The following is a 14080-nucleotide window of genomic DNA, read 5'->3' as shown; positions in this document are numbered from 1 at the left end:
GGGCAGAGGATGCTTTGCGCCCTCAGTGCAGCAGCCTCTGACCTGGAAGCAGGCTGAGGGAAGGGGGCTCCGACACAAGGCTGTTTCCCGGCTCTGCTGCCACCCGCCAGCGGGACTGCAGGTTCTTTCCCAGGCCACAGTGGGTCTGGCCCTCCAGCAAGTAACCGTGAGGGGCAGGGCTGGCAACAAGCCTGCCGCCCACTCCCTGCCTCCTGCTCCCAGCTGCTCTGCTCAGAGCCTTTTCCTCTCCACTTCCTGTTCACACAGGGGGGGGCGGGAAGTGGAGGGAGGAAGTTGGGGGGAGGCGTGTAGGGGGGACCCATTGAATAAAAGGAATTAACCGTTTCCCTCCTCTGACCTCTGGGAATTTCCGCCTGTGAAAGTGTCTCGAAGAATCTGCAGAGCTGGGGCAGTGGGGAGGAGGTGCGCCCCTCGTGGCCCCCTCCCCTTCTCCCTCCCCCGGTGGTAGTGGCGGGCCTGATAACTCCCTCTCGGCCCCCTAACCTTTTGTTTCCCTGGCGCCAGGGGGGCCAGCGCCAAGGGCAGCCTGGAGCCTGGAGGCCCCCTCCCAACCAATGGGGTTGGGGTGCCCGGCCTGTGACCCGAGGTCGGGGCAGGGGGACGCTGCGCAGGAGCTGCGGGAGTTGGTGGTCCTGGGGGAATGAGCTCACACCCGGGCTGGCCAGGCTCTGAGCCCCGCGCCCTCCCTGCCAGGGTTGGTGCCTTTGGCCAGTCTGCCTTGGGGACAGGAGAAGGGCGGCGAGCGGGTCACTCGGGCCTCAGACGTAGGGCGGGCACACCCTCCGGGGGCCACTCCCCCCTGGAGCGGAGGAAAGGAGACTGTGAGTTCAGGAAACCAGTAGACAGCGCCCCCTAGTGCCCACCGCTGACTCGGCCAGGCGGCCCCCCAGGGCCCTCTCAAGGGCGGGCCTCAGGAAGCACCTGCTCTCCAGGACCAGTGGCCGCCCTGCATCTCCCCCAGGTGGCTTCCTTGTTTACAGGCCTCCTGCCCTGATCCCAGCGTCACTGCCTGTGGCCACTCCTCCTATTTCCAGTGACCGCTCCAGGAGCAGCTCATTCATCTTGGCCCCTACCCATGTAGCTGCTCCCCCACCCCACCCCCTCCTGGCCCTCCCCCAGGCTTAGGGCCAAGGCCCAGAGGGCCGTCTCTCTCCCCTCCACTCCAGGCCTTGCTTGGTTTCCAGGGATCTAAGAGCTGTGGCTTCCCGTTGCCCTGACTCAACGGAACCCCATTCTGTCAGTGCCAGAGAAGACTGGGGCCTTTTTCCAGGAAAGAGGAAGCAGCCTAGGACCAGATGGGCAGGCTTAAGAGAGGACAGAAGGGGCAGGGGTGTCCCAAGCTGTCTTAGCCAAGTCCTCTGGGAGGAGGGAGCAATAGGGCAGTGTCTGTTTAACTAACATGTATTAGGCACCCATTATGTGCAAAGACAGAAGCCCCAAGCTGTTTCAAGTAAGCAAGTGACCATGCCAGTGGTGGGCCAAGGTTTATACCTAGTTCTCACTGACAGTGAGGAATACGACCCTGAGCCCACTACTGGGCATGTCTAGGTGTGAGGGGAGCCTTAGGCCACATGGGGAGCAGGAGCCCTCCAAATCTTCCTGGAACGGGGGAAATGGAACAGGATTAGGATGCCCTCTACTCACCCAGCGGGACCCTACCCCCCATTTGCTTCCACTCTGGCTTCTGGGGCAAGATGGGGAGTCTGAGGCTCATCAAAGATGGGCAGCTTCTGGCCCTATCCCTTGGCAGGGGCCATGAAGAGACCCCGTTGTTCTAGTGGCTGGAAAAGAATAAGCAGGGCAAGATTCTCCCAGGGCTGCAGGAGATAAAAGTCTTGGAAGAGGATTAGGCTGCAGGGGCAAGAGAGACGCCTGCAGTCACTAGCTAGGTGACCTGACCCCAGCCTGATTCCAGGAACACTCACTTTTTATTTTGTTTCAGTCTGGGCGGCTGATAGACCACACCCATAAACCTGGGCAGTGGACTGTGAACACCAGTCCATGGAGCAAAGGGTGCTCAGCTGATATCACGGGAAGGCCCTGCTTCAGGACTCCCTAGGGCTTAGCCTCGAGCCACAACTAAAGAACTGTAAGCTGGGGGGATGGGCAGGTCAAAGGAGATAGATGGGGAGAAAACATATCTGCCAAATGCCATGGATGGTGGCAGTGGTAGTCTCGCCTCCATGTTGGACCTCAACATTATGGTTAAGGGACTTCCCTGGCGGTCCAGTGATTAAGACTATGTGCTTCCAATGCAGGGGGCACAGGTTTGATTCCTGGTGGAGGAACTAAGATCCCGCATGCCACGCAGCTTGGCCAAAAAAAAATCATGGTTTAATGCCAGACAGTCGTAGGGCAGTATCAAAACTGGGCAGAAGTTGAGAAGGCAGGGATGCAGGCTGGCAAAGGGAGGGGCAAGCAAAATCTAGCATGCGTAAGGGCCAGTGGAGGGAGGAAGAACGAGGGGCTTAGATTTATGGTTAGGCAGTGGAGATTACCAGAAAACTCTTGGGAACAACTACGGAGGGAATAGACCTAGGAAGCACCAGTGGAGAAAGTGACTTGAGAAATCAGCGCCCCCTGCTGCCTGAGTGTGGAGGGTTCTGTGGGGAGCAACACCACCTGCTGGCCAAAGGGAAGAACAGTCCCTGCTCCTAGGTGGGCCCTAATTACCAACAGAAGCCTGGAGTCAGAACGGATACAGTGGAAGGCAAAGAAGTGAGCAGAAAATGGCAAAATCATCCTGTCACATCTCCAGGAAAAGGAGCAAGGGCCAAGGCTTGAACATGCAGGGCCCTGGCAGCTTCCCCGTGACACCCTAGCCCCTCTTGGAGATCACTCACACACCACTCTGCCCAGCATCAACACAAAGCCATCAACTCCACAGTCACCAGTGCAGACAGTTTAATGCTCTCCACCCCATCAGCAACTCCCACTGTCCTCCGTGAGGCCCTCTGCCCCAGGGTACCCCTCACACTGGAGCCCCAGACAGTGTGCACAAGAGCATGCCCACCATCAGCACCACCTTTCCCCCCACCCCATGCCCAGGACTTGGAGGGGTTGTCTTTTCACCTGTGGGACCTAGAAGCCGACAGAAGAGAGGGCTTCTGAGGGAGAAGAGCCACAGAGTGAAAAGGAATAATGGTAGGTAGTGCTCCAGAAAGAGAACATGATGTGTGTGAGGAGGGAAAAGGAAGAAAGAGCTGTTAGGCGCAGGGGGAATGGTAATGGGGTCAGAATTCTGACTTCTCCAGGCTAAGGCCCTCCGTTGGGAAGCAGGCTGACGGCCTAGCAAAACAGCAGCTCTAAGGCAGCCCTGAAGAACAGCACGGGCAGCTGGCAGAATGCACTCGTAGCTCACCCCTCGAGGACAACAGCTATGATTCTGCTCCCCCCACCACAGTCCCAGCCCAGCAGCCTCCAGGAGACCAAGGACAGATGATGCTGTGGCCTTCCCAAGAAGGGACAGCCCCCAACCGCCTGCCCGCCTATCGGGGTTGACACATTCCTACAACCAACTGAGGTGCTCCTCCTCGTAGCGCTGGGGGTCGATGAAGGGCCGGTCAATAGAGCGGATCATCAGCTCCCCACAGTACACGCACTCAGCGGCCACCAGTTCATCCAGGTCAGCCTTGAGCTGTTCCCGGCTGGGCCCCCCGGTGGCAGCGCCCCCCTCGGCCTCCTTAGCCCGGGCAGAGCCCTTGGCAGGGGGTGGAGCAGCGCCCAGCTTTCGCTGTAGCTCCTCGAGCCGAGCCTGCTTGTAGGCCGGCAGGCCAGGCCGCACGGCCTGCAGCAGGCAGTCAGCGTGGAACATGTGGCCACAGAGGAAGAGGTAAAAAGGGCGGTTGAGCAGGGGGAAGTCGCAGGTGGCACATTTGTCCTGGGGCTCCACGGTGCCATAGCGGCCCCGCAGCTCCTGCAGGTCTCGCCGGATGCGCTGGGCGCTGGCTGTGGCCTCTTCCATCTCCCGCTGCAGCTCTTGGATGTGGTGGTTGTAAGCCTTCAGCGAGCTGCAGATCGCCTCCTTGAAGTGGTCGATGGTGACGAAGTCAGGGAAGAAAGGCAGCACGTCCTCGATCTTGAGCAGGGGGCAGCTGGCCAGGCAGGCCATGGCCGTCTGCACATCCTCCTCCTCCTGCACCACATGCCGAGCAATCTTCAGCCACAGCTTCTTGCGTAGCTCCTCATCTTCCTCGGGCAGGTCAGCACACTGCTTGGCCAGGTCCACGTCCACCTGTGGGGAGGCTGAGAGCGTTAGGGTCAGGTCCCACTCAGGACAGGGTCTGTGGGAAAGACAGAGGCCCAGCACTCCAGGCAACAAGTGAGACGGGGCTCCTCGGGGCTGGGAAGGAACCTGTCTCAGTAATGGGCCTGCCTCTGTCAGAGCTACACAAACGCTACTTATGATGGTGGGCCTGCAATTTTAGTGAATTTACAAATCACCTGGGGAGCACATCCAAAATACAGATTTCTGGGCCCCCCCCCACAGACATTTTGATTCAGTAAGTCCTGGGTTCAGACCCAGGAATTCCTATTTTTTTTTGGCCTCGTTGCGTGGCTTGCGGGATCTTAGTTCCCCAACCAGGGATCAAACCCACGCCCTTCGTAGTGAAAGTGCAGAGTTCTAACCACTGGACCACCAGGGAATTCCCTCGAATTTTATTTATTTATTTTTTGCGGTACGCGGGCCTCTCACTGTTGTGGCCTCTCCCACTGTGGAGCACAGGCTCCGGACGCGCAGGCTCAGCGGCCATGGCTCACGGGCCCAGCCGCTCCGCGGCATGTGGGATCTTCCCAGACCGGGGCATGAACCCATGTCCCCTGCATCGGCAGGCAGACTCTCAACCACTGCGCCACCAGGGAAGCACCCCCTCGAATTTTAAATAGCACTTCACACGATCCTACGCAGGTGACAATTCATGATTTGAGCAATGCAACTCAGCACTTTCCCCTTCTGCAATTGTGGCTAGCAGGTATGCAGAATTTACCTGTGAGGGAAGTACTATAACATCATCCCCATTTTGTGTCTGAATAATCTGACGCAAAGAGAGGTTCAGAAACCAGCCTGAGGTCACACAGCTTAGTAAGAGGCAGAACCAGAATTCAAACCCTGACTTGAGTCTGTGTTCTTAACCTCTATACTACAGTTGCTATCTGGGAGAGAAGCCAGCACCCCCTAGCCACAGTGTCCCTCTGACCCTGCAGCACCTGAAGCTACTGCTCTCCAGGCCCCTCTCCTGGACAGGGTCAAGGCTCATTGGCTCACCTGCAGGGCCAGGTCCACAGCCTCCTCATACAGCTCCAGGACCTTGTAGACATGGACGCAAGCATGGTGGTGGCCATGCTCAGCACAGAGCCGCAGCGCGTACTTGAGGTCATAATGTACCCGGTGTGGGCTGGCCCCAGCCTGCTCGAGGTAGGCCAGCAGCGAGGCTGGCTGGCCTCGGGCATAGAGCGACAGCAGGTAATTGTGAATGGCCTGCTCAGTCTCGCCCAGTACATTCACGCAGAACTCCATGTAGCGGATGGCCTGGCTCACCTGCTGGGCCTCGCCACCCTGGCTATAGTTCACCAGGGCAGGGATGAGCTGCCGGGCATCCAGCCGGCTGCCCAGCTCAATCCAGGCGTCCACCAGCTGGCGAGGGATGTGACGGATGAGGATGGGTGAGAACTTGTAGAAGAGCTGGGGGTCACGGTGGCGGGCCAGCACAGCCAGGGCCTCCTCGTAGGCCTCATGCTGGCAGTGGTATGCCACCACGCGCTCGTAGTCCTGCATGATCACAGCGAAGTATACCATGTGCTCTGTGTCCCCGTGGCTGGCAAGCAGCTCGTGGATGGAGGCCCGGCTGGCGAAGAGCCACTCCTTGTGGCGGGGGCTGCTTAGGAAGGCGCGGAAACGCTCCCGGGTTTCCCGGTAGAGGTTCAGGGCCTCAGGGTCACCCTGCAGGGCCCCGAGTCGGCTCAGGTAGAGCTCCGTCAGCCAGGCGGTAAGCAGCGTGGCCTGGGTGCGCTCAGCAGGCTTCAAACTGGCCAGTTTTCGCTGCAGGAACTCGGCCAGCGCCTCCTCCTGGTGGGCCTCCAAGAACTTGAGGGCAATCTCCTCAAAGTAGCTCTGAGTCAGGGCGTAGCAGCGGGCACTCTCCAGGTAACGATGCTGGCGGAAGCAGAAGTCGGCCTCCCGGGCCAGGACCGTGTCCAGGCAGTCAGGCCGCTCTCGACAATACTCTTTGGCCAGGTCGAAGCGGTTCATGTCCAGGTAGGTGCGCCAGACATCCCGGGCCTCCCGCTGTACCTGGTAGCGGAAGACGGCCCGCTCGGTGTGGGCCCACAGGTGGCCTGTGGAGGAGTCCTTCACCATGTGCTTCAGCGGCCCAAACTTCTCCAGGAAGTGGTCCCGCAGCACCACCTGCCCCGTCAGCGTGCACACCGCCTCCACCCGGTCCGCCAGCAGCAGCAGGAAGTGGAACTGGGTCAGGACGATGGCCAGGGGTGGGCTGGCCCCAGGACCCACCCCCTCTGGGTACTCCCAGACCCGCTCCTCGCTCAGCAGGGAGTCGGGACGCCCGCAGTCCAACGAGCCATACAACACGCCATCCCCCATCATCCAAGCGAAGGCCCGGGGCGCAGAGCGCAACTTGGGGGTGTAGAAGGCCAACTCACTGTAGCCCAGACTGCTGGGGAACTCACGGAATGGGGGTGGGTGGTCAGTGTAGGCAGCAAAGAGCCCTGAGAAGCCCTGGGCCTCAGCTCCCTCGGCTGCTCGGCCTATGAACTGGAAGAGGCGCTGCCGAGTGGTGGCGATGACAAACCCACGCCCTTCAGGGCCCCGCTCCGCCTCGAGGGAGCACACAGGTGCTGGGCCCCCTTCTTCGTTTAGCACATACAACGGACGGAAGTAGAGATCCGGGGCAGGGCCGAAAAGCCCACCCTCGCTGGCCGAGAGCTCTGCTTCAAAGATCTGACCTTGGGCAGTGCCGACCAGGATGGGGCCTGTGCTGCTCTCAGTACCCAGGGCCTTGTTCCAGCCCACACTCTCCACCAGCTGCCCCTTCCAGCGTGCCAGGGGCCGAACTTTCTGTCCATTACGGTTCACGTAGAGGACCTCAGTGCTGCTCAGAGCAATCAGCAGGTGAGAGCCTGGAGTGGGGGAGAGCATGGCACCCTAGAGGATGCTATTCCCACCCTCAGATCCCACCCACCCAGGCAGTGACCTACCCTCAACATCCCCCACCCCCTACTCCCCATCTCAGAACTCTACCACCACTTACCAGTAGGGTCCAGGAACATCTTGTGAACTTTGGCATCATCCTTGCGCCCCAGCTCCATGTGGTTGGGTTCATTTGCTTTGCCTAAGTCAATGCTGTTGGGACAAGAGTCACAGCCTCACTCCAGAGAAGGGCAGATCCTTCTGTTGAATCACAGACCTCTTTATAATCTGATGAAAGGCACAGCCTTTCTTCCCTGAAATCTACATAGACACACAAAATTCTGACTACAATCCCAAGGGAACTCTGAAACACATGTGGGGTCCTCCTTAAGAACGCTCAGCTCTGAGAACACCCCCACTTCATTCTGAGAAGTCACTAAGCAGAAGTCTTTTCCTTCTGCTCAACATACCTCCAGTGCATCTAGGAAGATAGGCAGGGGTATCCCAGAATGCCGGGGTAAAAAGGGAACAACAAATAGTAGCTAATGGTTACTGAGCACTTTCTATATACCAAGCACCATGCCAAGAGCTTGAGCTAGTATGACCTCAATTAACCTTCACAATAACCTTGAGGAGTGCTCCCTTAAGATTATTTCCTATTTAAGGTATTTCCTTATGAAATTCTTTTCAAATTATATGCTCATTCTAACTAAAGAATCAATACAACAGTGTATGAAGAAAAAGTTAATGATTTTCTTCCCAAACTCCTATTACTCCCAATGGAAAAAACTGATGTTAACATCTTTCTCCATGTTCATAATATAAACAAGCTTATTTTATCAGTTTTTACAAAAATGTTTTCACATTGTATATATGTGTGTGTATGCATATTAATTTATAATTTGCTTTTCTCACTTAATGATATTTCATGAACATCCCACTGGGTCAACAGATACAGCTAACTCATTGTTTTAATAACTGCATAATATTCCCTTTTATGGGTGAACTATAACTTAATCGTTTTCCTATTGATGGATATGCAGCTTGGGTCCAGTTTTTCCTACCACAAATACTGCTGGAATCAACATCCTTGTATCTATACCTTTGTAAACTGGTACTTTTCTTTCTGTGGTATGTATTCCCCAAAGTGGGACTGCCAGGTCAAAGTTATAGATATTTCAGTGTTTAACAGACATTGCCAGATTATTTTTCCAAAAGACTGTGGCAATTTATACTCTTTCCAGTAATGTATGAGAGTCCATCTCTGTGTATCTTCACCAGCATCATATATTACTGTTTAAAATTTTTGCTTATCTGATAGGTTGAAAAAAATGGTCTCTTACTGTGATTTTGATTTGCATTTCCCACAGGCTGAAAATTATTTTCAGGTGTTTACTGGAAAATTTGTAGTTCCTCTTCTGTGAACTGCTTGTTTATCTTGTTTACCCTCCCTTTTCTATTGAACCGTCTTTTTTCATTTTTTTTTTTTTTTTTGGCTGCACCTCACAGCTTGCGGGATCTTAGTTCCCCAACCAGGGACTGAACCTGGGCCCCAGCAGTGAAAGCGCCAAGTCCTAACCACTGGACCACAAGGGAATTCCCTGGACTGTCTTTTTCTTATTAATTTCTAAGGGCTTTTTAAGGAACAGGAATGTAAATCTTCAGTCATATGTGGAAAAACATTATTTTCCCACCATCTTTTGTCCTGACCTGCTTCATATGTTTTATTTTTATTCTGTCATAACAGCAATCACTATGTGGTCAAATCTATCTACCTTTTCCCTTGTGGATTCTGGATTTTCTAGCTTGAGTAAGAAGGTCTCTCTTCAGCCCAAGAACATTGAAATTTATTAAATATTCTTTTAACATTCACACTATTTTTTATATTCAAATAATTATTCCACTTAGAATTCATTTTTATGATACAGAGGTTTAGCTCTGTTTCATCCCAGATGGTTATTCTGGATAGATAAACAATTTTGCTGACACCTTTGTCATATATTAGTTCCATTTACTTATACTATTTATTTCCAGTTTTATTGAGATATTTTATTTCCATTTATAGTGGATTTATTTCAGGACTCTAGACTGTTTCGCTTATCTACATGACTAACTTGTGGGTTGGTACTATCTTTAACAGATGAAGGGACGTGTTCAGAAAGACTGGGTGACTTTCCATCCCTGTTAAGTGGGAGAGCTGAGCTCAGAGTCCGGGTCTACTATGCTACTGGTTCTCTTTAGGAAGGGATAGGATATTTCCTGAACATTCCAAATCCACTGTTTAACCTGCCCAGAGTGGAAAAAAGGCCCGGTCAGTCAGTAGTTCCAAAATACCAACAATCCACTCCCTACTCCTAAACCTTTTGGGTCCTCACTTACCGGAGTAGTGTATCCTTGCCCAGGCTCATGCAGAGCTGATTGCAGGAGACGACAAGACTGGTGATACGCTCAGAAGGGGTAAAGTCAATGCGCTGCCTCGTGAAAATGGGCACTTCCTTCTCTAGCTGGGCATTCACATATCCTAGGTGAGGAGCCAAGGAAAGGTTAGCTATGGAACAGAGGGAGGAAGGGCAACATATTCCTCTCCACCTTCCCAACATATTGCTACCCCGGGACCTTGGTTAGCCAGCACTTGAATACCAATATATCAAGCAGTTTGCTAATCACCTCTACATTAGTCCTAGGCTACATTAGGGGTTCTGGGCTCTTCCCACATCTCTGAAAGCAGTGAGGGGTTGATTCTTCGAACCCTTGGGATGCTGTTACACCATGATATACCTGCTCCCAGTGGTAATGTGGTGGGCGGGGAAGGGTTGGGTGTTCTCCCTTATCAATCTTTGGCCAAGCAATCCCAGCTCAACTAAAGTAGTCTAGTTCCGCTCTCTCCCCTCCTCCTTGCCCATGCAGTAATACTCTCAGTGAGTCTCCAGAAGAATGAGGGCGGAGGGATCCTTGGGGAATCCTTCCAATCAGTTGGTTAACAAACTGCTGCAAAAACTTCCCCTCAACGCCCAGATGCACACAGCTCTAGCAAAAGCCTAAAGTACTTCATTTTCCCCTGTTCAGTGACAAAGTTCCCTCTAGGACCATCCCTCCTTCCCCTACAACATTCCCATTTCACCAGTTCTTTGCCCACTCTTTTCCTCCCACCTCCAGAAGGGGCCTGGTGGGAAAAACACTGAATCAGATGAAGCCTATTCTCATCTGAGCCTATTCTCATCTGAGCCTATTCTCAGTTTTCCCAACTGCGGCCCTGTAAGCAAGACACTTCCTTATCTGAGTTCCAGTTCCCTCTTAGAAGGACCCTAGTGGCAGGGCCTAGATCACGCGGCTGCTCTTGCTGCTCTTTCAATCTTCGATCAGCTGGGGGCCATAAGTGCCTGAGGAGAATCAAGGGCCTAGACCCAGACTGCACGTCCAGGAGGTGAACCCGAGCTCCTGGAGCCAACCCCTCCGCTCCTCTCTTGCAGATGCCAGGAGAGCTAAGAGGTGCAGCGGCGCCCTCACTTCCCTTACCCGAGTGGGGGATGCCGACGCTGGGGCAGCCGGGCTGCAAGACGGCCGAGCGGGAGAGGGAGTCCTCGTATTCATCCAGGATAGACGCCATGGTGCCCGGCCTGTGGGTCCTCCGTCTTGGGCCCAGGGATTACAACAGGGCTCCCCCCAGGGATCCCCGTCTCCCCGGATTGGAAGCTGCGACTCCCCAGCCTCGACAGGGATCTGACAGATCCTGGCAATCCGCCGCCGCCGCCGCCGACTCCTCCTCTTTAAAATCCTGAGGATCTTCTCACTCTCGCCTTATAGAGCGAGAAGACCAGGGAGCTCTCCCCCTTGAATCTGGCGCAGTACTGCACCCAACTCCCGCCCCCAGGAGACCACCGGCTCCCCCTAGCCGATCTCAGGTGATCCCAACCTCCCCCGAGCAGCTCAGCTGACTCCCGCCCCCGGGACGCGCGCCTTTAACGTCACTTCCGGGTTCTCAGAAGCCCGCGTTTGCTCCCGCAGAGAAGTCGCGAGCCCGGCCCCTGGGAGATGAGGTGAGGACTGCGGCGGGAGGGCGGGGCTGGGGTGGTGGTGGTGTGGGGGGGCTGGGCAAGGCCTATCCCGCTCTCGAGGGAAGTCGGGTGGGGGAGCGTTGCACATGTCCGAGCTGTAGACCAGCTGGGTGGTGGGCGGGCCCCGCTGAACACAGGCCCCTCTGGACCCTGCTGCAGTTCCAGGCTTTGACACCAGGAGGCAATCCCAGCTTTCTCAAACCCCCTTCCCCCACCCGCCCAGCGCAATCTACCCCCAGACAAGGAGCGGGTCCCCAGCACCTTTCAGGCCCAGGCTTCCCTCCCTCAGAAGACTGCTCAGCCTCTGTCCAGCTCCCGCTCCCACCTTTTAAAACAGCCCGTTGGGGACATCCCTGGTTGCGCAGTGGTTAAGAATCTGCCTGCCAACGCAGGGGACACAGGTTCGAGCCCTGGTCCGGCAAGATCCCACATGCCACAGAGCAACTAAGCTCATGCGCCACAACTACTGAGCCTGCGCTCTAGAGCCCGTGCTCTGCAACAAGGGAAGCCACCACAATAAGAAGCCTGCGCACTGCAGGAAGAGTAGCCCCCAATTGCGGCAACTAGAGAAAGCCTGTGCACAGCAACAAAGACCCAGTGCTGCCAAAATTTTTTAAAAATAAAATAAATAACTTTTTAAAATAAATAAATAAACAGCCCGTTGCCCTAGGTCCCCAAGAGAACCTCCCGTTCTTCAATCTAATCGCCATCATAATCCTACCTTCACAAGGCACTGGCCTCTCTTCTCCCACATCCAGGGGCCCACCAGGTCCAGAAAGTGGCAGAGCTGGTGGCTTGGCCAGCAGGAAGCCATGCTCGTGACGTGTACCCAGGAACATGGCCACAGCGCTGTGGGAGCACGCAGGAGCGGGTAAGAAATGCCTGAAAAGCCTGGCAGGAACGAGAGACAAGAGATGTTGGAGGCGGGTGGGGAATCCAGAGAGGCGGAACTGCGAGAGTTTGGGTGCAACTGCTGTTGGGTTTCTCTCTTCCACCGGCCTAGGCGACCCAGACAGCGTCTGTTCCTTTCTGGGGCCCATGGGCCTTGCTACCTTGCTAAAGTGAAGGCTCTAGGCCAGGGTCACCGGTGTCCTGGCTTTAACTGGTAGCCTGAGAGTAATGACTAAGCGCGCCTCCTGTATTCTCAAAAGCGTCCAGGTGTGCACCGTACATTGTGTGGTTATGCTTTTCTTGCCGAACTTTCCTGGTAGGCGCAGAGGACTGGACCCTCACCAGCCCTCAGAGAAGGCTCTCTGGGCCTGCAGTGGCCCCGGCCTGGTTCGTGGGCCAAAATAACTTCTCGCTGCTCCCGGGTCGGCTTCTCCTGCCCGAAACCTGCGGCCACGACGCGGCTGTACCGCCAGAGGCGCTGCGCGGCAGGCTAGGTCCCAAGAGGGAGGGTGCCCGAGCTGGGAGGTAGGGAGTTTTCCGCCTTGGGAATAGTGATCCCAGGTTGGGGGCTGCTAGTTTGTAAGGCTCCACCCCAGATCACCTGCCGGCTGCATTTAGGGAAATACAGATAGGTCCAGACAGAGGTCAAATAACCAGAAATACCTTTTCTGAGTAACCCACGATGTGCCAAGCACCACACTAAGTTCCTAATATTCATTGTTATTTCATCTTCACACTAATGCTGTGAAATAGGCACTGCCCTTTTCCACACATTATGAAACCGGCAACTGAAATTCAACATGGTGGAGCAATTTGTCCAAGGTCATGTGGCCAGGAAGTGGGGAAGCCAGGAGGCAATATTCAAATCCAAGCAGATGCTGAAGGGTTCACCACCACACTCTCCATGATGCCAGTACAAGCTGAGGGAAGGGGTATACAACGGGATCCTCAGGTCTGGACTGTGCAGAGAGAATGTCCCCCCTGCATGGAGTGGTTAGCATAGGAGGGGTGTCTCAGGGACACAGAATCCTTCCAGCCACCTCCTCACTGTCCCCAGAGTCTCCCTCTTGGTTCCACTGCTCTCTGGAATGTATGGGGTGGTGCCTAAGTGGGCCTTGCTTGCTACAGATTCAGTACATACTCTCTGTTGAGTTGATTACAGCAGTTTCCCCCCACATACTCATTATTTAATGTTAGGCTGGACTTTGGAGTAAGAGTCAGAGACCAGCCTTCTTGTTCCTGCCCAGTCACTCAGTAGCTGTGACATTGTGTGCATTTGATGCTCTTAGCTTTGGTCTCCTCATCTACAGAAATAGATATAATGATACCTAGTAGGTCTGTGTTGAAGAGTAAATGAGGTGATCTAGGTGAAAGTTCCTTGCGATAGCACAATCCAACGTAGAGCATGCGCTCGATAAACTCTAAATGTGGCTTTAATCTGACAGTGGACTCTCAAGTCCACCATCTCCATGAAGCCTCTCTGGACCACAACTTCTCCCTCATAACTGCTATGGCTTTCCTTGCATCGATCTCTACTGGCACCTAATTATGAAACATGGGCATTTTGCTTTTACATAACAGAAGCTGACTGAGGGGAATAACTCAGACATTCCTGAGCACCAGAATACAGAGATGCCTTAGGGAACTCACAGCTGGAGATACAGATCCACCAGCTCTGACCCCTCAAAACCCATGTGGTAGTTGCTATGAGACAGGTAAGGGCTGACTGCTGGGCCAGGGAGGGAGAACACTGGTGTATGAAAGCTGATGAATTTGAGTTAAGACTTGAAGTGCGTGTATGATGTCCAAGGGTAAAAAAGGGAAAGCATTAAGCAAGCCTCAAGAAAACCAAGAGCAGAGACCTGCAGATAGTGTGATGTTGCAGGTGGGTGTGGGGGGAGCTGGAGCACTGGGAGTAGGGCAGTGGGAGAAATGGGACTGGTTGAGCTACATTGTGAAAGCTATT

The 14080-nt window shown here is 54.5% G+C and overlaps 1 protein-coding gene across 1 annotated transcript; it reads right to left on the bottom strand.

Moving 5' to 3' along the window:
• Positions 1–2910: 2910 nt before the first annotated feature.
• VPS18 (VPS18 core subunit of CORVET and HOPS complexes) lies at positions 2911–11164 on the bottom strand. Its single transcript, XM_067743479.1, has 5 exons — positions 10685–11164; positions 9548–9689; positions 7290–7381; positions 5288–7158; positions 2911–4255 (listed from the first exon to the last, which is right to left on the bottom strand). The coding sequence occupies exons 1-5, from the start codon at positions 10773–10775 to the stop codon at positions 3530–3532; spliced, it is 2922 nt and encodes a 973-aa protein (XP_067599580.1). The 5' UTR covers positions 10776–11164; the 3' UTR covers positions 2911–3529.
• Between the last annotated feature and the right edge of the window lie 2916 nt (positions 11165–14080).

Source organism: Pseudorca crassidens, chromosome 1 (assembly GCF_039906515.1).
Source record: "Pseudorca crassidens isolate mPseCra1 chromosome 1, mPseCra1.hap1, whole genome shotgun sequence".
Lineage (NCBI taxonomy): Eukaryota > Metazoa > Chordata > Mammalia > Artiodactyla > Delphinidae > Pseudorca > Pseudorca crassidens.
The sequence above is the reverse complement of the archived record's forward strand: the minus strand, read 5'-3'. Positions and strand labels throughout refer to the sequence as shown.